Source organism: Ovis aries, chromosome 21 (assembly GCF_016772045.2).
Source record: "Ovis aries strain OAR_USU_Benz2616 breed Rambouillet chromosome 21, ARS-UI_Ramb_v3.0, whole genome shotgun sequence".
In the NCBI taxonomy this organism is placed as follows: domain Eukaryota; kingdom Metazoa; phylum Chordata; class Mammalia; order Artiodactyla; family Bovidae; genus Ovis; species Ovis aries.
In genome coordinates, this window is record NC_056074.1 from 12237870 (window position 1) to 12265470 (window position 27601).

At 41.6% G+C, this 27601-nt stretch overlaps 1 protein-coding gene across 4 annotated transcripts in view; it reads left to right on the forward strand.

Annotated features, from left to right (window-relative positions):
• The window catches only part of RAB30 (RAB30, member RAS oncogene family), a 122813-nt gene extending 96170 nt beyond the window's left edge, over nucleotides 1-26643 (forward strand). For all 4 annotated transcript variants that reach the window (XM_042238143.2, XM_004019420.6, XM_027959826.3 and 1 more), the window contains 4 exons: nucleotides 122-222; nucleotides 4664-4747; nucleotides 12150-12333; nucleotides 17295-26643. In XM_042238143.2, coding sequence (XP_042094077.1) covers nucleotides 130-222; nucleotides 4664-4747; nucleotides 12150-12333; nucleotides 17295-17545 — 612 coding nt within the window. In that variant the 5' untranslated portion in view covers nucleotides 122-129 and the 3' untranslated portion in view covers nucleotides 17546-26643. The remainder of the gene's footprint in view (nucleotides 1-121; nucleotides 223-4663; nucleotides 4748-12149; nucleotides 12334-17294) is intronic.
• The last annotated feature ends 958 nt before the right edge of the window (nucleotides 26644-27601 follow it).

Sequence of the window (27601 nt, forward strand, 5' to 3'; positions counted from 1 at the left end):
ATTACATTGCTTCTCTGATGAGTCAGCCCTGTGGTTCCCGGGGAGACGGGCTGGCGCAGCTTGAGCTCTGTGGGCAAGTCTGACCAGGCCCATCTCACTCGTGCCTGTGTTTGCCTTGCAGCTGTGTAAATGAGTATGGAAGATTATGATTTCCTGTTTAAGATTGTTTTAATCGGCAATGCTGGTGTGGGGAAGACGTGCCTAGTCCGACGGTTCACTCAGGTAAGAACCCTGGAGTCTGGGTTGGGTTTCTCTGTGTGGCCGGTGGAGCTGCTGGTGCTGGTTTAGTTCCTGAGTCGTGTCTGACCCTTGCAGCTGCATGGGCTGTAGCCCGCCAGGCTCCTGTGTCTGTGGGATTCTCCAGGCAAGAAAACTGGAATGAGTTGCCATTCCCTTCTCCAGGGGATCTTCCCGACCCAGGGATCGAACTCGAGTCTCCTGCTTGGCAGGCGGATTCTTTACTGCTGAGCCACCAGGGCCTACAGGGTTAGGGGATCCTAATAGGATGGGTGAGCGGTACCCGCCCCAGCCTCTTGGCTGCCAGTCCTTTCCAAGCCCTTTCCAAGTGTACCAGCTCTGTAGCCTCAACTATAAGGTTTGTTTTTGACATTTAAAATTTTCCATCTTATTTGAAATCTCAGCAGTGGTGAACACGACCACTCCTTCCTCTGTGAAATACCCTTTGCTCTTTTCTTTCCTTTTGTTTTGATTTTTTTAATTGAAGTATAGTTGGTAAGCAATATTATATGTTACAGGTGTGATTCACCATTTTTAAAAGGTTGTACTCCATTTAGAGTTTAAAATATTGGCTGTATTCCCTGTGTTGTGTAAAAGGTGCACACAGCTTATTTGTTTAATATGTAATAGTTTGTATAGACTAGAGATTTTAAACCATCCCCAGGGAGCACTGCTCAGTGAGTTACACCAAGCCTCCCAAGCCTCCCATGGCTTCCTCTAGTGAAAGGGGTGAGTGGTTTTGCTTTCAGTCTTCAGTATCAAAAATACCTTTGTTGGTGTTTAATCACTAAGTCGTGTCCAGCTCTTTGGGAGACCATGGACTGTAGCCCTCCAGGCTCTGTCCATGGGATTTTCCAGGCAAGAATATTGGAGTTGGTTGCCATTTACTTCTCCAGGGAGTCTTCACAATCCAGGAATCGAACCCATGTCTCCTGCTTGGCAGGCGAATTCTTTTACCACTGAGCCACCTGGGAAACCCATCAAAGATACCTTATTGGATAAAAACCCCCACAGATTACTCCTTAATAATAATACAGATGAAAACCAATAATAATTAAGTGGAAATGAATCTGTACATCAAGTTAAACAAACATGTTAACTTTTTAAAAACTCAGATTCAAATTAAACCACTCAAGCTCCCTGCTGATGCCCTCTCAGTTCCTCCCAGAAAACAGAATCATTTTGGTTTAGAATCAAATATGCTGATTTTTCTAACCTACTCCATGAGAATGAAATGAGAACAATGAAGGACCATTTGAACCAAATTAGATGTTCCCTCTGGGTTGGGTCCTTTGTTCTAAGTATAAGTTCCCTTTAGGGGGCTGCCCTTTTGAGAATTATTGCCAGAGAGTATATACTCGATTTTACCCAGAAATGGGTGGGAAATCATTCTGAGATTGACCTTGTTTTGTGTTTCCCGGAAAATGATGAATGGCATCCTTTTCAGGATTTATCATGCATGCATCTTGCATTTTCATCAAGTGCTAGTGGGGAAGTTGAGAATAGCTCTTCTGTCTAAGGCAGAGGGCATTTTGATGCTGGGGAAAGCACACTGGCTTGAGAAGACCTGGACCTTCATCCCAGCTCTGCCCCGGCTTGCCTGGGAGCCTTGCCCAGCCTCCCTGCTTTCCTTTGATCTCCAAGGCCTCTTCCAGCTCTGAGAGTCTGTGGTTCTGTGGAAAACCAGAGAGGCCGATTAGATAACACAAACAGCTGGGGGGCACAGAAATGTCAAGGGAAAATGTCAAGGATTTTCCCAGGATAATGAACACGGAATAGAACTTGTTACTGAGTCAGGTGGGCCTGTGTGCTAAGTTGCTTCAGTTGGGTCCGACTCTTTGCAGCCCTATGGACTGTAGCCCACCAGGCTCCTCTGCGTATGGGATTCTCCACCAAGAATACTGGACTGGGTTGCCATTCCCTTCTCCAGAGGATCTTTCCCACCCAGGGATCAAACCCACACTTCCTGCTTCTCCTGTGTTGCAGGCGGATTCTTTACCACTGAGCCACTGGGAAAGCCTACTAAACCATGGTCTGGTGAAATAAAAAATGACAAGCTTACTGGCTTCTGGGTGCAGTCAGCCACCAGGGCATAATATTTGAAACTTCAGCTGGTTTTACTTCCATCTAACATTAGTAATCTTTTCTGCTTTTGGCAAGCGGATGAGATGAGACTGCAGAGATGTAGAGAAGTTTGCAGCCCCTTTATTGAAAATTCTCTTGACCTTGTCTTATTACTGAAAGTTCCCTTAGACATTTTTCAGCCCACTCTTCTCATTTTATAGGTTAGAAAACCCCTGAGGTCTAGAGGAAGGAAATGACTTGTTAGTAATCTTGTGTCATGTTAGTGGCAAGGCTGGGATGAGAAGCTAGATCTTCTAGCTCACAGCCTGATCATTTTTATCTCCTTCATGTTCTCTCCTTGGAGACCATAGGAATCTGGCCTTTCTTATTTAAAAGCCTAATTCTTATCATTAGGGATAAAAGTACCTCCCCACCCCTTTTTTGGTCACGCCGCTAGGCATGTGGGATCTTCATTCCCTTACCAGGGATCGAACCTGTGCCCCTGCAGTGAAAGCTTGGAGTCTGAACTACTGGACCACCAGGGAAGTCCAGACATGTTTCCATTTTTAAACAGTTATGTTTAGTAGACTCTTTGTGACCCTATGGGCTATACCGTCCATGGAATTTTTCAGGCCAGAATACTGGAGTGGGTAGCCTTTCCCTTCTTCAGGGGATCTTCCCAACCCAGGGATCAAACCCAGGTCTCCCGCACTGCAGGCGGATTCTTTACCAGCTGAGCCACAAGGGAAGTCCAAGAATACTGGAGTGGGCGGCCTATCCCTTTATCCAGCAGATCTTTCCCATCCCAGGAATTGAACCAGGGTCTTTTTCATTGCAGGCGGATTCTTTACCAACTGAGCTATGAGGGAAGCCCAACCAATAAGCACACCACCCCTTAGTTTTTCTTTTCTGTTTACTTTATACCCCTCTTGGCTCCTCAACTCCACCCTCCCACCCCCCGCCAGAGTTCATATTTCATAGACAGGAGTATGTTTGGTTTTGTTATTTAGTTGACAGTTAAAAATGGATTGGATTCAGCTGTTTTGGAGGCATGAGGAATTGGGGAATGAAATGATGAGGGAGACATTGGGAAGGGTTTGTTTTATTTTTTGGCATTTGTTCCACTGCAAAACAGCTGGAGCTATAAACTTGAAGCTTGGCAGCCTTGTGTTTGAGCCAAACCAAAATAGAAGAAAATTGATTCAATATTTGTACGTAAAGTTCTGAATGTTTATATTTACAGGGTTTGCAGACATGCAGAGGAACATTTGCTATTGGTGTGATGCTCAGTCTTTCAAGTTCAAACTTTAATGAAAGACCTATCTTATTAGGGAATAGACTTAATTAATGATGCCCCCAATCTTAGCTCCCAGAGCTAATAAAGTCCATTTTATTTTAATTTCTGGAAGTTCTGGAGTGTGAATGTGAAGAGGGAAGAGAAACTAGGTGGAGGGTTTTTTCTTGATAGAATTCCTTCCCTCCAACTTCCTCTCTAAGCTTATGGGAAATAGTATGCAACAGTAAATTACAATATACATATGATTTTACTAAACTCATACCTTTTTAGTTCAGCTTCCAATTTGATGTAAAGCTTTGTTTTGAAGTACTTACGTTAGACGAGAGAGGGACTGGTTTTTCTGAGGTCACCCGGAGCCCCTTAGGCTGCTTGCTGCCTCTTGGGTTGGTGCTATTTCGACTATTCTGTCCCCCTGGATGAATTTATCTTTTTCAGTTGTTGTCCCAGGGTCGTTGGCCCTGATCTCATGTAGTTGTATCTATATAGAGGAAATAGTTATCACTGTCAAGGGAGAGGGAAATTCAGATCATCAGCTGTCTCCTTCATGTTTCTTGTGTTGATTTCTTGTTTGTTTCTTCAGCCTGGTGGTTCACACCGATGGCTGTTCATGCCCCAGACTAATAGCCAGTTGTCATCTTCCTTGATCTTATCTTTTAGAGCACCTATCCGTTTTGTCTGCACCCTAACCATCCCAGTTTCATCCCTATGGCTCCATGTTCCTGAGTCTTATCCTTGTGTCTGACTTTTGTTTCATTCTTGGGCATTAATTCCCCCGTCCTTTCCCAGTTCCCTTCCTTTACCCTCTCTGTTTGCTTCCTTCTTTCTTGGTCCCTCTTTCCCCTTCCTTCTTCTTTCAACATTTCTTTCTCCCCCATTCATCCTCCTTTCTCCTCCCTCAAAACATACACACAAAGGTAAATTAAATAGGGTTCCCATGACACTAACCAGAGTTCTCTCTTCCATCAGTTAACTCAGCCAAAGGAAGGGGCTGGCAATGGGGGTAGGGGAGGATTTCATTTAATTGAAAGATTTGCTTATTGTTACTTTCTATTATTTCTGCTTTAGGGTCTTTTCCCCCCAGGACAAGGAGCCACAATTGGAGTTGATTTTATGATTAAGACAGTGGAGATTAATGGTGAAAAAGTAAAGGTAAGATGCTAAATGTCCAATAAGGCTTTCATTGTGCTATGTGAGAAGAAGCAGTTGTTTTCATAACATTTATTAAATCACCTAGTGGAAACCCACACTGAAAATGACGTACTCAGCCGTGACAGCTTATTTCCAGACAGAGTTCCTCTGTTCCCTTCACAGGGGCAGGAAGGGGTTGAGGATAATATGTTTACAGATCAGAAGACAATGAGAGAAGAGCTAAGGCCAGTTTCTCCTGCTCTTGTCATGTCGGATGAGATGTAAAAACAAGGAAGAAATTTCTTCTGGAAATGTCTTGAGTTGGGCTCTTAAGACTTAGGTACTTCTTTTTTTCTTTCTTTCTTTTTCTCTCTCTCTCCCTCCCTCCCTCCTTTCTTTCCACACTGTACACTTTGCAGGGTCTTAGTTCCCCAACCACGGATCGAATCTGGGCCCTCGGCAGTGAGAGCACCAAGTCCTAACCACTGGACTACCAGGGAATTCCCTACTTCTTTCTTAATCGCAGCCTCATTAGAGAGCCTGCTGATTTCTACATTCATCATTTTGCCATGTGAATCATTTATTAGAATTATTCCGTCTCCCACCTACCCCAAGCCCTGATGAGTGAGAAATACTAAATGAGGGGTCTAGGAAGGGTCCATGATCTGCCCCCCACCCCTGCTTTGTGGCCTCTGGATAGTTTAGTACCTGAAAGAGCTACATTGGGTTCAGTAACAAGAAAAGGGAGGGGGTGTTTTTCAAGCGCCTAATATGTGTCAATCCCTCCACTGCCTTCTTTTACATTTAACTCAATCCTTATTGTAAACCCTATGAGGTAAGTGCTAAATTATCTTCATTTTGTATTTTTTAGAGAGGTCGAGTGATTTATTCATCCATGATTACACAGGTAGCAAGGGAGGTAGGTGGGATATGAATTGGTTTTATATGAGCCAGTGAACACCGTTGCCTCCCTGGGGTCTCCCCTGGGAGAAGGCAGGCATAATGAGCCGTTACCTTGGAGCAAGGGAAGAGTGAGATGATGGAAAGAAATGTGCGGTAAGACTAAGTTACTTGGAAGGAGGGTAGAGATACTGATCTTTGGTACTATGCCCATCAGAGTGAGTGAGATTCCACAGTCAGACCTTTCAGAGCTGAGTGCCATGGAAAGAAGGGATGATGCTGGGATCAACAGGACAGTGAGCACTGTGGCATCAGCATTCCAGCCAGACCCAACTTCAGCACTTCAACCTCAGCACCCCAACCTCACACCCCAACCTCAACATCCCAACCTCATACCCCAACTTCAGCATCCTAAGTGTGAGTCTGTGCCACTTGCATCCTTCTCCCATAGGTACCTGCAGTCCTGCCTTCGGATGCCTCAGGAAGGACAGAGAAGCTCCAGGGTGCTCTTAGAGCATGCCACAGGCACACAGAACTGTGTTTAGGAGGAGACTCCTGAGTGGGGGACAGAAACTTTGCCAGTGTCTCTTCCAGCCCTGACTCCTGAGAGGGGTTCGTTACTGCAGACATCTACACCAGATACAATAGTGATGGAGAGCTGGGCCCTGTGGACTCCATGTGAGCGTCCACTGGAAAGTTCAGAAAATCAGTGCATTGAGGTGGAGAGAAGGAGCTAGGCTGTGGGGAGAGGAGGGAGCCAGGAGTGTGCACTCAGGAAGCAGTGGCAGGAAGAGCCATGTGTAGTTCTCTCTTGTTCCAGCAGAGGGAGCTGGTTGCCATCCCAAGGGTTGGGTTAAGCTCACTAGGCATTTTATTTCCAGAGATTTGGTTTTCTCTTATATCCATATATATGTATGAGTTCCTTCCTTTGACCAAAAAGGTTCACGCCTGCCATGTGCCAGGTTCTGGGAATAGAAAGCAGCAAATAAAGAAATGGTCCCCATTTTTAAAGAACAGGCTTATTTTTCTTTCCTCAATTCCCAAGTTTAGTTATTACATTTATTCTACTTTCTGTGAACCATAACCTCATTTTTAAGTACTTATTATACTTAGCTAAAAATCCATCTTTTTATAGCATCTGAATCTACCATAGGCTCCCTGAGAGGAAGGTTTGTGTCTTACTCATCTTTGGATCACAGCACAGTTCCCATTTCTATCATCACTTCAGGCCTCTCTGTGAGAAGTAAGAGCTGGCTCATCTCCCAAATTCAGCTTTAATGACTCTTTGCCTGTGAATCTTTCTAGCCATATATGTAGAATCAAGACACAAGATGACCCTCTTCAACCACAGTAATCCAAGGGTCTCATGAACACGGACATAGGAGGAGAGCAGCCGAATCTCACTGAGGAAACAGTTATTTTCTCATTATTGTCAGTGTTCTTTAACACGAACCGAGAACCTCTTCTTAGTGAGAGTTTAGTGACTTTTTGCTGGGAGTCTGCAGGCTTTTCCAGTGCCCTGGAGAGCCCGTGGAAAGAGAACTCACTGCTGGTTTGCACAGAATCACCCACCTGGTGAGAGGCAGGGCAAGACCTGAATGTTAATTTTTCTCCCGACTGCTCACCATCCTCTCTCAGCCTTCCCTACAAGTCCCTTTCTTTCTAGGATGGCTCCCAGGATCACCGGCAGCTAATCAACTGTATTAGAAGGATTCCCGTAGCTATTAAGTGAAGAAAGTGGAAGTGTTAGTCACTCATTTGTGTCTGACTCTTTGCGAGCTACCCCATGGACTGTAGCTCACCAGGCTCCTCTCTGTCCTTGGAATTCTCCAGGCAAGAATACTGGAGTGGGTTGCCATTCCTTTCTCTAGGGGGTCTTCCCAACCCTGGGATCGAACCCAGATCTCCTGCATTGCAGGCAGATTCTTTACTGTCTGAGCCACCAGGGAAGCCCATAGCTATTGAGGCTTAGAGTCAAATCAAAGTTAAAGAAGAGGCCCTTCTCTTAAAGTGGTCTGTGTTATGAAGGTGACCTTGCGTAGAAAATATAATTAAAACCTATATGGAATTTTCTCTTATCCATTGATTTCTCTTAGCCTGTCATAAATTAATGTGTATTAAGTAAAACTTTAAGCTCAGTCTATGACATTTTAACCTTAGGAGATTTGTTATAATAGAAATAGAAGATTTGCTGGATTTTTCTCTCATCAAGTATGCACTGTGTAGATAGGAAAGTCTTGAGAGTATGTACACGTGTTTGCTTTTACAACCATCTGTCCATCCTTTTGTTCATCCAGCCATCCTGTGTCAGAGTGAATGCTTTGTACCAAGCACTGTGGTACGGTAAAGCGTCTTTCTTCCCTAGTAACTTCCTGTCATCTTTCACAAACATTTCATCTGTGAAACCTTTTTAAACTCCCTATTAATCATTTAAGCAGAATGAGTCCATCCTTCCTTTGTGATTGATGAATGATGACCATCCTCAGGTCATTCAGTTAGCCATCGCGTCAGTGTGTCCACCATGAACCACAGACTGTTTTAGGTGGGGCCCTGGGGTATATGGTTAAATAAGAGACAGCCTTCGCCCTCAGAGAACTCAGTCTTATAAGGGGACACAGTAGATTGCAATACTTTTTTTTTTTTTTTTTGGCTGTGCCACGTGGCATGTGGGATCTTAGTTCCCTGACCAGGGTTCGAACCTGCGCTCCCGGCAGTGGAAGTACAGAATTTTAACCTCTGGACCACTCGGGAAGTCCCTGAAGTACATTTTTGTAGCAGTGAGGCAGTAGAGGTGTGAGTGGTAGTGCAAAGAAGAGAGTGGACGATAGCACAGCCTCATGCTGGAAGTGAGAGTGGTTAGAAAGCCCCGGGCAGGGTTGTTGAGAACATATTGATGGAAAGAAGACCCATACCAGGAGACACTCTCCTGCTGGCCCCTCTTTAATAGAACATCTCATATCTTACCATGGGCTTCCCCAGTGATGCTAGTGGTGAAGAACCTGCCTGCCAGTGCAGGAGATATAAGAGACATGGGTTCAATCCCTGGATCGGGAAGATCCTCTGGAGGAGGGCACGGCAACCCTCTCCAGTATTCTGGCCTGGAGAATTCCATGAACAGAGGAGCCTGGTGGGCTACAGTTCATAGGGTTGCAAAGAGGCAGACATGACTGAGCAACTTCGCATGCACACCTATCTTATCATAGTTAGTCAACTGTGTATCTATCCTGCTTTACTATGAGCATTTTGATATCAGGGATTGTGTTTTATTTATCTTTGTTTATCTTTCCTGTGCTTAGCACAGTGCTCTGCATCTATTTATGTTCTGTAAATGCTGCAAAAGAGCAAACAAATTGCAGAGACAATAGTGAAACTAAGTTGAGTAATAAAGGCAGTGGAACATGGATCTCCTCAGAAATTAACCATAAGACTAGAAAGAGGAAGCTCCCTTTGGGAAAGCAGCCTGCATCTCGGCCAAGACATCTGATCACTTTTCTGGAAGATATTTTGGTGGTTTTAATTCTCAGAGCTGTTCTCAAGATGTGCCTGTCATGAGAACATACTGATGTCTAAGGATCAGCAGTGTTAAATCCAATCACAAGTGTTTTTCAAGGTTCACTGTGGCATTAAGATAATGGTCTTTTGTTCTAAGACACAGCCTGGAGAGGGGAACCATGTCCCTAGGTTTGAGACAGAGAAGAGAAGTAGCTTTTGTCCTGGCAAAAGCTGTAACATCTGTATGGCTGCCTTCAGCGTACACAGGCTTTCATGTACAGCATCAAAGGGCAGCTGTGACTTCAAATCAAAGGAGAGCCTGTGTGCCTCTCTTTGGTGGCAGGGACCACTGGTCACTCTCGGTCTTCTCAGCTAAGCTGATCTGAGCAGAGGGTGACACTGACTGCCTCATCCTCTCTGGATGCAGTTGGGCGTCTAAATCAGCCTCTGGCAGCAGAGCAGCACGGTGTATGGACTGAGTCCTCTCCTGGGGGGTCAGAGTCTGGAGTCTGCGTCCCAGCCTTGTGAGTTACCTGCTAATGAAAGGAAGGCGTAAACTTGCCTACCTCACTGGGATTTGTTGTAAGGATGAGATGAGACCATGAATAATTATTTGAATATTTACTATTTTCTAAACACTGTAGGGGATAACTGAGAGGAAAATGGACCCCAAACTCCCCCCTGCTCATGAAACTTTCCATCTAGTGAGAAAGATGGTTATGGAACACGTTATTACAAATGCATAAGTGATTCAAGTGTGTCAGGTGGGACTTCCCTGCTGGCCCAGTGGTGAAGAATCTGCCTGCCAATGCAGGGGACACGGGTTCGATCCCTGGTCTGGGAAGATCCACATGCTGCGGGGCCAGCTAAGCCCGTGTGCCCAGCTACTGAGCCTGTACTCTAGAGCTCGCGGGCCACAGGGAGAGAAACCCCCGCACTGAGAGGCTCATGCAGTGCAACTAGAGAGTAGTCCCTGCTCATCGCAACTCGAGAAAGCCTGCAAGTAGCAACCGAGACCCAGGGCAGCCCCAAAGGAAAAGTGTGTTTGGTGCTGTGATAGGAAATTATAGGCTTGGTTGGACTTGAGATGATTTAGGGGTGGAGATGGGGAACCTGGCCTAATCTGAAGGTTCCAAAAGTCTTCCCTGAGGAAATGATGTCCTGTTAATGGGGTGGGTGCACCTAGTGACACGTGAAATCGATGCAGTGAGAAGGGAAGATTTCTGTTAGGGTGATTTCTCAAGGCCTTGGATTTGTTCCGCACTCAGCAGTCTCTCTGGGGAACAGTTTCTCTCTGAGAAGTCTGCTCTGTGCAGGGAAGTTCAGGTTGAAGTGAGAGGTGTTTTGCCTTCTTTGTCTTTAGAACCATCAGTTATGAGGTCTTCAAACTGGTAAATGACTTCAGCAGGTTTGCATGTTATTAACCTCTTTTAATAAAGAAGCTGTCGAAGCCAAAGGAGGTTAGGTGACTTGCCGAAGGTTGGAGGGCTTACGGGTGGCGGAGGGAAATTATTTTCCTTGTCTGCCATGGCATTGCTCCTGTTTTCATGAACAAAGGTCACACCTTAATATATTCATGTGAATGGATTTTTTTTTGCCCTCTCCAGTTGTTGGCTGAAATGCCAACCAACAGTCACAGAGTGACACCTTGCCCTGGATCCTGACTTTTGTACTAGGGCATCGTGATGAAGCACAGAGACTCTGGGACTTCCTGGCAGTCCAGGGGTTGAGACTCTATGCTTCCAGTGCAGAAGGTGTGAGTTCAGTTCCTGGTCAGGGAACTAGGATCCCACAGGCCACTTGGCATGGCCTGTAAAAAAAAAAGAGCAAGGACTCAGACCACACTGCATGGTTGAATCAGCTCTAGGACATATTGGCTGTGAGACGCTAGGCAAGCTAATTAATCTGTCTGTGCCTCAGTTTCCTTACATGAGAAATGATACAGGAATAGTGTTTACCTACCTCACAGAGTTCTTGTGAGGAGTAAATGAGTTATTATGTGTAGAGTACTTAGAATAGAGCTTGGCACATAAATGCTCAACAGTTTGGTTGTCTAGTGTTTTTTTTTTTTTCCTTAATTAAAGAATTGCTCAAAACAAAAATGAGAGCATTTGAAATATGTTCTAAGAGTGTAAACCTTTAATAAGACCTAGGAATATACTTTCTGATTTAGAAAATAAACAAAAGGGAAAATTAAAGATATGAGCAATGAAGAATCTATGGATAAAAATAGCAGTTCTTATCTGGCAGAAACCAACACAGTATTGTAGTTATCCTTCAATTAAAAATAAATAAATTTAAAAAATAGCAGTTCTTAGGGGAAACAGGCTTATAATAAAAATTAAGTAGATTTTACCTTTTAAATGAAATTGTGTGAAAATAATCTGAATGCCTTTTAAAAAAAAGAATAATGGGGAAACAAAATTTAGCAAAGAAAAAGCAAAGCAAGTCCCTCTCTTTCACCAGAAGGAATTGAAAAAAAATTAGAGGTGCCTTTCTTTTACAGCAAAAAACAGCCATGAACTTATTTGGGTGAAGGTGTCTCTATTTCTACGCACTGGAAGCATATTGGAATGGGTTGCCATTTCCTTCTTTAGTGAACCACGTTTTGTCAGAACTCCTTATTGTGACCCCGTCCATCTTGGGCAGCCGTGCACAGCATGACTTATAGCTTCATTGAGTTACACAAGCTCCTTCACCATGACAAGGCTGTGATCCATGAACGGGGTTCACTGGAAGGACTGGTGCTGAAGCTGAAACTCCAGTGCTTTGGCCACCTGATGCGAAGAGCTGACTCATTGGGAAAGACCCTGATGAGGGAGAGGTGGTGGCAGATGATGAGATGGTTGATGGCATCAGTGACTCAATGGACATGAGTTTGAGCAAACTCCAGGAGACACTGAAGGACAGGCGTGCTGCAGTCCATGTGGTCGCAAGGAGTCGGACGTGATTGAGCGACCAAACAACAAGAAGGCAAGGCTTTCTTTCTTCTTTGCTCCACCAACCTGATCCTTCTTTTATGCCTTTACAGCTTCAGATCTGGGACACAGCAGGTCAAGAGAGATTTCGGTCCATCACCCAGAGTTATTACAGAAGCGCCAATGCCTTGATCCTTACCTATGACATCACCTGTGAGGAATCCTTCCGTTGCCTTCCTGAGTGGCTGCGGGAGATAGAACAATATGCTAGCAACAAGGTCATCACTGTGCTAGTGGGTAAGTAAGGACTAATGAGGAGGGAAATTGATTTGTGAGCATCAGAGATGTATAATCACATAAGGCCTTGGCACCTTGCAAGAATAGTCTTCAACAGGGGTCCCCAACCTCTGGGCCACGGACCAGTGCCTCGTGTGAGATCAGCAGCAGCGTTAGAGGAGACCTAAAGTGCGTAATGAATGTAATGAGCTTGACTCATCCTGAAACCATCCCCCTACTCCACACATGGGAAAATTGTCTTCCACGAAACTGATCCCTGGTGCCAAAAAGGTTGGGGAACACTGGTTACAGCTCTATAATTCATACAGTCAGCGTTCAGTTCTTCTGATTGAAGTTGAAGAGAAAATGAAATAGAGTCTAACCCACGGTGATGATTTAGAAAAGTAGAGAATACTGCTGATTGATTTTCCTATCAGCATAGTCTCTAGAAGAAGGTGGATTGCCATGAAAGTTAAATGGGCTGCTAAGCATTAAAAAAGGAACTTCCCTGTAGCTCATATGGTAGGGAATCTGCCTGCAGTGCAGGAGACCCAGGTTTGATTTCTGGGTTGGGAAGATCCTCTGGAGAAGGGTATGGCAACCCACTCCAGTATTCTTGCCTGGAGAATCCCATGGACAAAGGAGCCTGGCAGGGTACAGTCTGTGGAGTTGCAAAAAGTCAGGCATGACTGAGCAACTAACAGTACTACTACTAAGCATTAAAAAAAAAAAAAAATCTAGGCCATGGAAACTGCTGATCTAGAAGATATATCTAAGTTGATAAGGAATTCATTATTGAAGCAATTGTGTTTTGCTTTAAAAATGGATTTTGGTTAACTTTTTTTCCCTTCTTATGCTTATACTGATCTGAGAAATTCTAATTTTCAGAAAGAATCCCTTAAGGGAAATTCTGCAGTTTATTTCATCTTATAGAAGGGTAGAACCTCTATTTAGTATGAGGGGAAAACAGAAAACAACCCATGGTTTTTTTGTGGTAACAAATGCACGTTATAAATGGAATTGCAGTGCAGTGGACCAGATTATTAAAAATCCTCTACTGGTGATGGAAAAATGTTAATAATATATGGTGGTTAAAAAGTTTCCTTCCTGGGAATTTCGTGGTGGTCCAGTTGGGATGCCACGCTTCCACTGCAGGGGTCACAGATTTGATCTCTCGTTTAGGTCTTGTCGGGAAACTAAGATCCTGCACACCATGTCATGTGGCCAGAAAAAAATTTTTTTTCTTCCTAAGAAGTAACATTGTTGTATGTTCTAGAAAGACCCAAATTTTGGAAATCTGGTAGAGATTCTCAGAAACATTAAGTTAAAAATCATGATTAACAGTAAGTTAAACAAACACATTATAGAATCAAGCATTATAGCTGGTGTATATGTGCGAGGAATCATTTTAAGAACATTGTGTGTCACGATCTCAAATTTACAGATGAGGAAAGCAAGGCTCAGAGAAGTAAAGTTCTTTGTTCAAGGTCACACAGCATGTTAGATCGACTCCAGAGGCTGTGTTTATCCAGCTATAATGTGCTGCCTTGTAACAAATTGCAGGCTGCTGGGTTAAGTATTTGTCTCTCTATGAGAACCAGTGCCCCCTGTTCAGATCTGAAAACCCACCTGCACATTGGAGAATCTTTGGTGGGAAGAGCTTGAAAGCCCTCTGCTCTGGACAGAAAGCCCTGAGATTGAGTCAAAGCATTACTACTTGGGATTCTGTTTAAGGAAGTTGAATGCACAGATGAGGGAACATAATTAGTCAGCTCGATATGAAAGAGGCACTGGCTGTTTTTTAAAAAACTTTTTATTATGGGAAATTTTAAACACAAGCAAAATAGAGCAAACCGTATAATGAACACCCATATGCACGTCTCTCAGAGCTGACAGTGAACAGCTCACAGCCAGTCTTGTTTTATCTACTCCCTACCTCTTCTGTCTGCTCTCCCCTTCAGATTATTTTGAAGCAAATCCAAGATGTCGTATTAATTCAGTTTGTATTATGTCAGTATGCATCTCTATAAAAGATATGTCTTTTAATTCTCCTTTTAGCTGGAGGTTATCCTTCCATATTTGCTTCCTGGGGATTTGCTTGTTAAAGCATTTGTTTGTGCTGTGGCGTTTTCAAGTCTGAATTTTACTATTTCAGCCTGGTGGTGTCATTTGATGCATTCCTCTGTCACTTAAATCTCTGGCGGATTTGCAGGTCAATCTAGAGCCTGCTCAGATTTAGGGTTTTTGTTTTTTGTTTTAGCAAATATATTATGTGGTTGGTATTCTGAGGTGCTGTTCTCAGGGCAGTCTAGAAAAATGCTTGATTCTTTGTTTTTATTTTTTAAGCTTAGTCACAGAAGTTTTGTAAAAAGTTTTTTTATTGTGTGTGTTTGGGCCGTTCTGGGTCTTCATTGTTGCGTGCCGGCTTTCTCTAGTTGCAGAGATCAGGGGCTACTCTTCATTGTGGTGCGGGCTTCTCCTTGTGATGGCTTCTCTTGTTTCAGAACACAGGCTCTAGGTGCTTGGGCTTCAGTAGCTGTGGTGCAAAGGCTAAGTTGCCCTGTGGCACGTTGGGATCTTCCCAGACCAGGGATTGAACCGGTGTCCCCTGTGTTGCAAGGTGGACTCTTAACCACCGGATCACGAGGAAAGCACTCTTTTTCATTTATTACTTTTCAAAATAATGAGTTGGTTCCCAAGTCTTCCAAAAGTAACTATTAAAGTTTGTTTTTGTTTTGAATATTGTTATAGATTTAAATATATTTGATGTATTCTAGTCCTTTGCAGTTATTATTATTGATGCTTCTATATTGTTCCAGCTTTGACAGTGGGAGCCTCTTCAAGTGCACTCTTGAGTCCTTTTGACATGGCCTAGGAATCCTTGATGATTTTCTTGTTTTCTGGGATGACATGTTGCAGGTGCATCTAATGCATTTCCTACCCCTGACCTGCAATTAACCATTTCTTTAAGAAATGCTATTGATTTTCAATGGGAAGTTGTATTTAGAAGCTAAGCCAAGGTGATAGGAATCTTTACTGCAGAGTTGGCGGGGTGGTGTGATGGCTTTTAGGCTTCCCAGTAGACAGAGCTAGTGTATGTGTGTCTGTGTGGTGGACTCTGTAGCTTCTACAGGGGAGTGTCTCATTAGGCTCTCCTGAACACTTTGACCCACAAGACTACCATCGGCCACATGGCATCACAGACATTTAGGAGGATACAGGACAGCAAACACAGCTTAATAGCAGGTCAGTACCAAGCATTCCTCTTCAGTGGAAGCAGCCCTCATAGAGTGAGTCCACAGAGCTGCCCAGGACCTCCCGGGACAGTTCAGGTGTGAGGCAACCAGGCTCACTTCAGGCAAGTGCAGGGTCTGCTCTGGCAGCAAGCCTCAGTGGCCCCGTAGGAGCCAATCTCTCTTGTAGTAGCCCGGCAGCCCTAACTTTCAGGGTCTTTCCAAATGAAGAATTGCCACACTTAGGGAAGCCCAAAATTAAGGCTTTCTACTAGGTATTTATAATTCATACATAGAATTCCCAGGTCAGATGGAATTTATCAATCAAGGGTCACTTTTACCGTGAGCAATGTTGCCAAGCATCACAGTTGACATATTACCTTTGTCAGATTTCCAAAATTCCAGAATTCTCAGAAGTAGAACAGTCTTAAAGATAAAATAACACCATGAATTATTCACACCGATACTTCCATTTGTAATTCAGGACTACAGGAATTTTCCTTTACTTCATTTAGCGTATATCCGTGTTTCCGTTCTCCCATGTCCCAAATCCCTGACCCAGTGTCACCAGCATAATTACTTATTCGCTTTATCCCCTAAAACATGTACAGCAGCCACAGAGTAATGCTGCTAACATGACCACTAACAAGATGATTTCTGCAGCACTTAAAGATTTTTTCCTTCAGTTCTGTTTGTCCTTATATGCCACTGGGGATGCGTGGTTCCATTACTGGTTAAATTCCCTTCAACTTACCTGAAATAGTTCCTCTTTGTGTGGTCATGCCACTTCATGATGAACAGCTTCATTTGTTTAATTTTGTTTTCAATGTTAGGAATTGCTTTTTTTTAAAATTTAATTTCATATTGTATAGTCATATAAAACATTGATAAGGTTCTGAAGTCAAATCTATGACACAAAGTATATTTAGAGAGGTCTAATTTTCACCCCTCACCCTTGTTCCTTTCACAGGTAATTGTTATCTTTAAAATTAAAATTTTGTTTCAGTCTCTCATTAATAAAATAAGACACTGTATGTATGTATTTTTTCATCCCCTTTCCTTGGATCGAGAGCTGGGTCTTATATATACTTTTTTCCTGCTTTGCTTTATTTGCTTAACGACCTATCCTAATGTCTCATTCCATGATAGCCTGTAGAGATAGTCCTCATTGCTTTTTTAAAAATAATTTTGTTTACTTTTATTCATTTATTCATATTTGACTGCACTGGGTCTTCCTTGCTGAGCGCAGGCTTTCTCTAGTTGTGTGTGGGCTTCCCTTGTTGTGGAGCATGGGCTCTGGGGTGTGTGGGCTTCGTTAAGTGTGATGTGAGGGCTCAGTAGCTATGGTGCATGAGCTTAGATGCCCCACAGCATGTGGGATCTTCCTGGACCAGGGACAGAGCTCATGTCCCCTGTGTTGGCAGGCAGATTCTTAACCATTGGACCGCCAGGGACGTCCTTCCTTATTGCTTTTTCCCGGGGCACATAACTCCAGATAGCTACGGTCCTAACGCTTTATTCAGCCAGTGCCCAGCTGATGGGCTTCTGGGTTGGTTCCAGTTCTTTGCCATTACAAATGGAACTGATATGTTAAAATAAACAACCCAGGAATCATAGTCCCATTTGTTTCGCTTTACTTTCCATCTGTCTGGTTTGACTTCAGATACGGAGGTGAATTGGATGTTTCCGAATCTGCAAAAAGGTCAAATGACAACCCTCTCTCTCTCTCTGATTTTACTGCTGTTTTAGGCAACAAGATTGACCTGGCTGAAAGGAGAGAGGTCTCCCAGCAGAGAGCCGAAGAATTCTCAGAAGCTCAGGACATGTATTATCTGGAGACCTCAGCGAAGGAATCCGATAACGTGGAGAAACTCTTCCTTGACTTGGCTTGCCGCCTCATCAGTGAAGCCAGGCAGAACACCCTGGTGAACAATGTATCCTCACCTTTACCTGGAGAAGGGAAAAGTATCAGCTATTTGACTTGTTGTAATTTCAACTAAAGGCTGAGGCAAGGTGAGGCGAGAGGAATCCGCAGCTGCCCTGATGGGCCACCAGTTGCTGGGGAGACCTGGCGATGACTGTGGCTCCCACTCTGGGACCTTCTGACTCCTGTGGGCTCCCGAGCTTACAAAGCATGGTGGGCCAGGGCCTCGTCCGCAGGCCAGCATTCGCGGAACATACAATGGTTTCACCCTTTTGCAGTCTGGAGTCGGGTCAAGGAGAAAATTGCACTAGGCGCTCCATGACCTGCAGAGCATGTTGCTTTTGTTTTTTTAAACAAGCAAGTAAAATGCATTCCTGAACACGGTCCAGGGGGAAACGTACTGTAGGGACCCCTCCTGCACGTCAGTGGCTGCATGTGGGGGCTGCTCTTTAGGGCTTCTGGAGGCCCTGGTTTTCTTGTCTACCAGATAAACCAAAACCAGGAAGGCCAAGTCCTGTCTCTGTGGTGCGTGTGGATGACTCCACGGAGATTTTGGCAAGTGTTATTTCTCTTTTTACCACGGGCACTTTCAAGAACTTTGGGATGTAACAGTGAGATGAAACCTTTACCCATGACAACAGTAACAATCATTGTTTTAATACTGTACACAAGCTCCATGATCCTTCTGGTGCTAATGATTCTGCTCTTTCACAGACCAAGCATTTTAGTACATTGATGTCCTTACATACCTTACATAGAAATAAAAACGAAACAAAAATTAAGGGAAGTCCATGAATCAGCTCTCTTTCTCGAAGTCTCATTACGACCTGTCCTAGGATAGATTTATTGGAAAAGAGAATGCTTTTCCTTTCCTTTCCTCTTCCCCTCTGTCTCTACCATTTTCTACTTTATCTTTCCTGCCCCTCAAGTAAATGAAAATGTTTGAAAATGAAAAAAAAAAAAAGAGAGAATGGTTGACACCCCCATATAAGAGATTAGCTCTAAGACATGAGTAGTATGAAAAACCAGACCTGATCTGACCAAAATACTGTGGATTAATGGACTGCAGTGCGGAGTTCCAAGCAGAGCACAGTCCTTGATAGCAAGTCTCGTCTTTTGCTTCCGGGTACTATCCATCTTGGACAGACCAACGCTTAGGATTTTTGTAGATGTTTGTAGTATGGTAAGTGAGAATTGCAGTGGATGAAAAGTCTCACGAACCATTTTTGTATTTGCAGTGATAACCTTGGAAAAAAATCTGCTTATGGAAGCAGATGGAGTAGTCATTTGTCATCTCCTTGTAGTAATGTTACTCTCAGACTCATGACCATTCATTCTTTCCCATATCTTTTTCTTTTCCTCACTTTCTTTCCTGATTTTCCCCTTTTTACCTTATCCCTCTCCTCCCGCCTCCCTTGTATGCACACGCTCCTGCAAATCTCCAATTCAGATGGAAATGTGTATGCCTTTACTTAGCCAATTTAAAAAACAGGACTCAAATGGAAGCCGTGATGCTGAATATGTGTTGCTGTTTCTTCAGTGCCATACTTCCAATTTGTTCACGGATATAAATGCAAATTGGGAAAATGATTAAAGCTGTTTGCTGTTGATGCTGTCAGATGTTTCAGTAGCTTGCTGCTTAGCATAACTGAGGGATGAGTCATGGGATTAGGATATGATCGGTAATTCCACTGTTGTAGATGGTGGCAGTCTTGGTCCTGATATATTGATGTGTGAAAGCTATTGAATTTTTAAACAATGAGTCATGTACAGACACAATATTGGTGAAGCCTTTCTAGCATTTCTAGGGCAGGTTTCAGAGTGACCTGTCACTTGCACATGGGAACTGTACATATTGTTTAAGGGACTGATGCTATGGTTGGCTTCACCGTGGTTATCCTGATACTGTGGGTAAAAGAAAGGGATCCCAGAAGTTTGAGTTGCTTTTATTTCAGAATCTATCTCTATAGGAAAGAAAATCATTTTCATCAACACCAACCAAAATAATTTATCATAGTTGCCTTTCCCTCCCCATCTTCCTCATCAAGCCAGCAAAGAAAAGGTATTCAGAAAAGTTGATCAAGATGAGCAGAAGAGCTCTTTTTACATCGTGAGGAAATGCCCTTAAGTTTAGGTCTCATTTAGAGCAAAATCCAAAGTCCTCAGTACATCATGACCCAACTTTGTTTTATAGCAGCAAGTATGTTGAAAATAAAGTTGCTTTATGAAATAGAGGCTAGAATGCTGTTAGATTGGACATAATAGTTGTAAAATAGCAGGCTGTAGGGCCACTGTTGCATCCTGAGATTATTTCCTAGGGAACAGTCTCCTTTATCTACTCTTGGCTGAATTTTAAGGCGATTAGAAGGCTCTGCTCTTGGCCCCTTTCCTCCTTTATTCCTTGCAGCCTTTCTGTACTTAACACTCACCCATCTACACCACATCAGCAGGGACATATGAGAATGTAGGGCTTTGTTTCTTTTTTTTTCCTCTCTTAGCTGTATGAATTCTACATTAGGCTTTATGGACACTGATGTATCTCATGTTCCCTGATGCATCTCAAGTTGGAGAACAAGCCCTGACAATATTGTAGGTGCTCAATAAATATTAGTTGAATAAACAACTTAGTGCCAAGAGGAGCTTTTCTGGTTAAACAGAAATTTCTAGAATAGAACTTGAGAAAGGACACTATTTGAATATGGTCATCTTAACCCAGGCCAGGCCCTGAATGTGTTGATTTGTCTATTAGTTGCTATTGCCTTGGTCATATTTGCTAAGATGAGCCTTCTTAAATGAAAATGAATTCTCATTTAATGATGGATGAAAAAGAGAGTTGTGTTCTCATAGTTCAGTTTGACCTGATCTGATTCGTGAGACCACCAGAGTCCATGTCCGCCTCCATTTTGGTGTGATCTTTTTATTTTTTTCCTTTAAATGAAGTTACTAAATATATGGCAAACTTTTTTCTGTTTACAGCACATCATAATCATGTCATAGAACCAGATCTGGAGAATCTGTGAAATCATATAGTTTACTCATATTAATGATATTATGGCTCTGTATAGGCTGTATCCTCAAAGGATTTTATGCTTTGTCCTTTACCTATGCAAGGCTTTTTAGTCCTCCATGTGTTTTGTTAGAGCTATTAAATTATAGTCACATTTAAGTTTGATTATATATAGCCAGTTATCCTTCTGTGGATTACTTAGAGTAGGCCGTTAGCTTTCCCTGGCCTTTTCTTTTTCTTTTTTTTTTTAAGTTGTTTCATGTTAGCACCTCTAAGTGAAGAGGCAAGAAAATAAATAAAAGTGAAAATGAAATGGATTGACAGTGTGTTAGTTTCTGAGTTACAGTTTGGTAAGAGAGGCAAAAGCCATTGGCCAAAATAAGATACTTGGATTAGGGTTATTTAAGCAATTTAGACTTGTTGGAGAGAAGAGGCAGTATTTAACCAAGGACTGGATTCTTCTTTCCTCTTCTGTTTATGAAGATATGTCTTTGGAGGACACTGGTGACTTCTAGTGTTAGATAATGATTTGCCTCATTTACCCTTTAAACTATCCCATAATTCTTCCAGATCCACTATCAAATTTCAGTTAATGAATCTTTCTGAGTAAATACCAGTTGCAAATGATTTTGAATTGGTCCTCTGACTAAAATGAAAACTTATTCTTCCTTTTTAAATAATCTACATGAATGGGATCATATTATAGTCAGAAAAAAGCTAGTTTTTTCCATGTATCAAACCAACAGTTTTAAAGATAGATATTGTCTGTTTCTCAATCCTGCAAAACTCGTGTATTTCATAATCATAAGTACTTTAAGGATCACTGCCCTGTTAGCCTCTGAAAGAGCTCTTCTAGTGTTTACCCTTTGTTTTTTTCTAGAAGTTTTTAGTTGTTTTTTTTTTTTTTTCAACTTCAACGGGTTATTTATTCTCTTCAACCATGGCCCTGACAGATGTGTTTTAGTGCAACTAATACTTTTGAGACTTAACTAGAAAATGAAAAGCAGTGAAAAAACATGTTACCCTTCTGACAAAATGTACTCTACATAAGCAGTATGGTTAAACACTAATTTGGGGCTAAGAAAGGGATGTGCTTTGTGTTTTTTTCTTCTTCTTCTTGAGTTTCATATCTGTGACCTGAGCCTATTTGTGTTTGGAGGGAAAAATGATTTTCCTTAGATTCTTCAGACTGGGGAGCGAGCATACTGAACTGAGAAGTTATCATCCCTTCCAATAGCTCATTAATTATAGTAATGTTAGAGCAGGGGAGACAACATTTCATCTCCTTTCCTAAGTCCATGGGAACTTTGCAGTCATTTTGGGGAGCCATTGTTTAAAAACAAATTGAGATCAGCTATAGCCCAATACAAAATGTTTCTGGTGATTAAAAAAAAGAAACCAAATTGAGGCAAAGCAAAGATGGTGAAGGAGTTTTAGATTTAAAACGTTTGAACAATATTTGTAGGGTTTGGGGACGTTTAGCTTGGGAAAGAGAGGAATACAGTGGGTATATTAGAATAAGACTCTGGTTTGAAGGGATGGAATAAGACCCACTGAATAGAAGTCACAGGGCCATGGACTTGAACTTCACATTAGAAAGAACTTTCTCAACAAGTTGGTTCCCCATGGAAGGGGCTGCCTCTGTCAAGCAAAGGCTCAATGAGAACTTGGCAAAGATGGTGTGGAGAGGATTCCAGCACTTCTTGGGGTGGACGAGATGACCTATTAAAATTCTATTTCTAGCACTTTGCTCCTCATAACATGTTCAATTAAATATCTGTTGACCCACAGCTAATAATTTTTTTAAGGTTTTGCTCTTCTGCCCAAAGTGCATGTCCCTCTCCAGGAAGGAGGTTGCTTACATGTCATTAGGTCAAGACTGGCCGTTATACCCTTAGGCTGGAATTGCCTTTTTTGATCCATTCATTGATGTCCTGTTGAATCACAAATTGGATCTTGAGTTAAAGATTAAAAATGTATTGTTTTAGTAGAAGTTGCATGAACTGTTCCCTTCTCTAGGGGATTTTCCCAACCCAGGGATCGAATTCAGATCTCCTGAAATGCAGATGGACTCTTTACCGTCTGAACCAATAGGGAAGCCCCAATGAAATCATGGAAATTATGTATCTGTCACTTGCCAAGCATAGGCCATGCTCAGTCTTAGTGAATAGTTGCTATCTCCTCAGGGCTTCAGGATAAACCTTTTTAGCAGAGCAGAATCTTCAGTGAAAGATCCCATAAATATACAAACGTGAAGTTGTACAGCTCCCATCACAGATGGGCTGGTGGTCGCTGGCATAAAGCAGTCCCCGAGGTCGATCTTGGAAAAATCTCAAATGACGTTTGGTTAGTTTGTTTGATTCTTTTGAAAACACATGATGCGAAAATGGTTTTAAAAGAATGGAGACCAAGTTGCTTCATGTAGAAAGTAACGACATATAGATCTTTGATTTGAAAATCAGAGATAATTATAAGCAATATTTACTAATAAAGCCCATGACTCTAATGATTCTACCTGCAAAATAACTTGCATCCTTGCAAGGCTGGTAGATGGCTCTTTATTGGTCTTCTTAAACAAAAGTCATTGGTCTTGCATCACTATGGTGAGAAACACTTGAGTTTGGGTGAGACTTTGTTTGATTCCTTTGGATGAGAAATCAGCACAAAAGCTAGCCTCCTCTTTAACTGACTGCATGATGTGCATGAGTCAAATTTTTACTTTTCCACTGAGTTAAAGCAAAATTTTTAGAGGTGTTGTGTTCTAGTTCCTGATGGAATCCTTGGTGGGTTGTGACTTTGACACATCAGGGAGGTGTGATGTCGGGAGGTGATTAGAAGATGGAACACTAGGCCAGGGGTGAGGAGTCCTAGAATCCCCTTGAATTAGCTGTAACATTATGCAAAGCACAATCTCTTGGGCATCCGTTTCCTCATCTACCAGATAGACTAATAATAATATACCTGTCAGGATTATTGTGAAGATTAGATAAATTGAAAGTACTGAACTTGGTAAACAGTAAGCACCCAAATATTTGTTCTTTTCTCCTTGATGAAGAGCAGACTTTGGATGGTTTGATACAAGTATAGATCATTTGAGCAAAACAAGGAGCCCTCCTGACTTCAGAAAAACAAAAACGAAAACTCCGCTTCTGAAAGAGCCTTAAAAGAAAGTCATGTATTTAATCCGTTTTTCTGCCTTAGTGCATAACTGTTACCCAAGAGACTCCACTTCTTTACCTACTTCAAGAAAGGTATTCTCTCTCTTCCAATGGGCAGTTCCAGGGTTGTAAACTCATCATCAGGAAACTTAACCTTATTACTGAAATACCTCACAGTGCGATCTGAACCTCTTTCTTCTTGATCCCATCCTCCATGAGAAGAAAAATTGGCTGATCCTGTCTTCTTTTTAAAGGGCCATGTTTGCCATTTAGTATTACCCTTTTGCCTCATTAAAAAAAAAAAAAAAAAACTGACAGAAAAAGCTCATTAAGGTGATAATTATTATCCCCTTGGAGAATGTCAGGATTCTTATCGATGGCGATCAGATTTAGATCACAAACACTGTTGTAACTCTTCAGTCAGTATTTTCTTCTTTAGTTAACGTATTATTGATAACCAAGTGTGCTTCTGAAAACTTATTCTGGTGGTGTGGCTCTCATTTTCTCCTCTTGGTAAAAGTGGAGTCACGAATCCCAGCTTCTGTCAACTACTTTTAGAATGTAATTTCATATATGACATAATTTGATGGACATAATTGCCAACACCTAATATTAGCAGGGTTTCTTGCCTTTTTTTACATTCTGAATTAAAAATCAGAATACCAAATGCCTAATAAAACAAAAATTCTTGCACAGAATAGCAAAAGGTAAGAATCTGGTCTGCTAGAATAATTTGTCACTAGTTGGTTAAATGGTGCAGAGCTTTTGTTTAAAGTTACACAGTTATGCCTGGATTAAATAACAATAGCAAAACTTGAGAAGCCCTCTGAAAAACAGCTGCTAAACATACTGCTTTCTGGAAAGTAATCATTAAGAATAAATATTCTCTTGTTCTATACAATTGCCGAATGTTAGTGGAAATTTCTTGTAGGCTACTTGAATGTCAATTGATTTATTAAAAAAAAATTTGTGTTTGAATCCTTTTATTCCTTTAGGGCATTTTGGGGCTTTCGTGTTCCTGTTGTAGAAAATTTCAAATGACTGGAATGCTGGCTTCTAATTTCTGCTCACTGAAGTGGCCTCTAGGCATATCAGATGGTTGGGGCCTCTTTGATGATCTGAAGGGAGCTACTTAAATACACTTACATAAAGTGTGTGAATAAAATTGCTGTTTTCAGCAAACAAACAAACAAACAAAAACACTTTTGATTAAAATTTCAGATAATAAAGGGTTAAGAAGAGTTTTTTTCATAATCTAAAGGGAAACGTATGCCCCATATATATTGTTGCCTACATTTTAATGCATGACTTTTAGTATAGGGATGAAATAAAATACAAAATATATAATTCTGGAGGTCTTCTCAGCAGCTAGTTAAAATATTTAGATAAGCTGTTTTATGAAGACTTAGAAAACCCCTAGTTTCCCTTTCTATATCTCCATTGAAATGGATCTTTAACATAAACATAGTTGTAACCAACAAACATAAACAAACTTGTTCATCATGGAATCTTATGAACTCAGCTCTTTATTGGTTATTGGTTTTAAGCATAGGCTCTCAATAATATCTAAATACATCAATATATAAAATCTAACTATTAGCTTCAACACAAGCAAAATACTTGATTTTAAATGTTAATATGCAGATATTAACGGTATGCTGTATCATGTCTTCTGTGTTCATGTATTCCTTTTTAATAAAATGCCTGTTAGAAGTATAAGCCGATGATGATGTGAGTGCAATTATCTGAAAACATTTTGTAGAAAGGTGCTTGTCTGAACACTTTAATCCATATTAAAAAGTGGTAGAGGGAGCAGGAATCTGACAAGATATTTTAAAATGAAGTTGCATTTCTCTTTTCAAAATGCAGACATAATTCGTACATCATGTAATTTACCCCTGTAAAGTGTACAATTTAATGTTTTTTGGTATTTTCACAAAGTTGTGCAACCATCACCATTCTTTGACTCCAGAACATTTTCATCATCTCCCAAAGAAATTCTGTACCCATTAGCAATCACTCTTCTTGATTCCCCATCAATCTCTCACAACCACTAATCTATTTTGTTGCTACACATTTGCCTATCCTGGGCATTCCATAGAAGTAGAATCATACAATATGTATTCTTTTGTGTCTGGCTTCTTTCACTTAGCATAATGTTTTTAAGTTTTATGTTGTACCAAGTATCATGTTGTAGCATGAATTAATACATTTTTTATGGTTAAATAGTATTCCATTGTATGTATACACATACCATATTTTACTTGTCCAGCAGTTGATGGACATTTGGGTTGTTTTCACTTTTTGGCTATTATAAATAATGCTGCTATATGTGTGTGTGTGTGTGTGTGTGTGTGTGTGTATTTGTGTACAACTTTTCTGTCTGGGGATATGTTTTCATGTCTCTTAAAATTTAAGCAATTAGTCTAGTAAATCAAGTGACTTGTGTTCATTTAAGCAGAGCTTCTTAAAATCCTTAGAGAATGCAACTTATAATCTTAGATCAGTTGATCAACTAGGAGACTCTTGAATAATGGCTGACACACTACTGTGTCTATAAGAATTTTTCTATGAGGCCATCATTTACATATGATAGTCAATGTCATGAAGACTGCTTCAGTCTTGTGCAAATTGGGTTTTCATCACATGGAGAATTTCGTGGGAAAGGACGGCTACAAATCATACCGGAGAGCAGCACTCAATCTTCAAGGATTCAGTGAAAGAGCACTTTTAATATACAATTCCTTTATGAATATGGACTGTGTTTCAAAGTGTGGATTTTCCTTCTTGAAAAAACATTGTCAAATTGCCAAACCACTTGACTGTCCATTGTAGCTTTGGTTTTTATTATAAGAAATAATTCATACTGAGAGTAAAAAGAATGTATTTTGTGTGCAAAGGATGAATGTATTAATAACTTTTTATTTGTAACAGAATTTTTTTAAAAAGATGAATGGAAATTGCTTTCCCATGTACTTGTAAATAAATAAACATTTCTTGTTGCCCACATTTGGACGATCATATGCCATCAAACAATGAAAAAGCTAACCAGTTTTAAGTACACTAATGTCTTCCAGCATGACACAGAATGTGCTATGGATCCGGGATCTGAAGACTTGAGTTTGAATGTCAATTTTCTAACAAGTTTACTTTAGACAAATTTTTTGCACTATGGATTTCTTCCCTGTAAAATAAGAGGCTGTATTGAATAATCTTTAAGGCCTTCTCCAAATATAATATTAAATAAGTTTCCTATGCTGTATTCAGGATGGGAAAATTATAAGCTAATTATAACTAATGATTGAGAAGGCAATGACAACCCATCCAGTACTCTTGCCTAGAAAATCCCACGGACAGAGGACCCTGGTGGACTGCAGTCTGTGGGGTTGCGAAGAGTCGGACACAACTGACCGACTTCACTTTCAGTTTTCACTTTCATGCATCGGAGAAGGAAATGGCAACCCACTCCAGTGTTCTCGCATGGAGAATCCCAGCGATGGGGGAGCCTGGTGGGTGCGGTCTATGAGGTCGCACAGAGTCGGACATGACAGAAGCAACTCAGCAGCAGCAGCAGCATTGCTAATGATGAGAAAGTTGCTTTCAGTTGAGTTCATTTCAGTCACTCAGTCATATCCAACTCTTTGTGACCCCATGGACTGCAAAACACCAGGCTTCCCTGTCCATCACCAACTCCCACAACTTACTCAAACTCCTGTCCATCGAGTCGGTGATATCATCCACCATCTCATCCTCTGTCGTCCCCCTCTCCCACCTTCAATCTTTCCCACCATCAGAACTGCCAATGAGTTAGTTCTTGGCATCAGATGGCCAAAGTATTGGAGTTTCAGCTTCAGCATCAGTCCTTCCAATGAGTATTCAGGATTGATTTCCTTTAGGATGGACTGGTTGGATCTCCTTGCTGTCCAAGGGACTCTCAAGAGTCTTCTCCAACACCACAGTTCAAAAG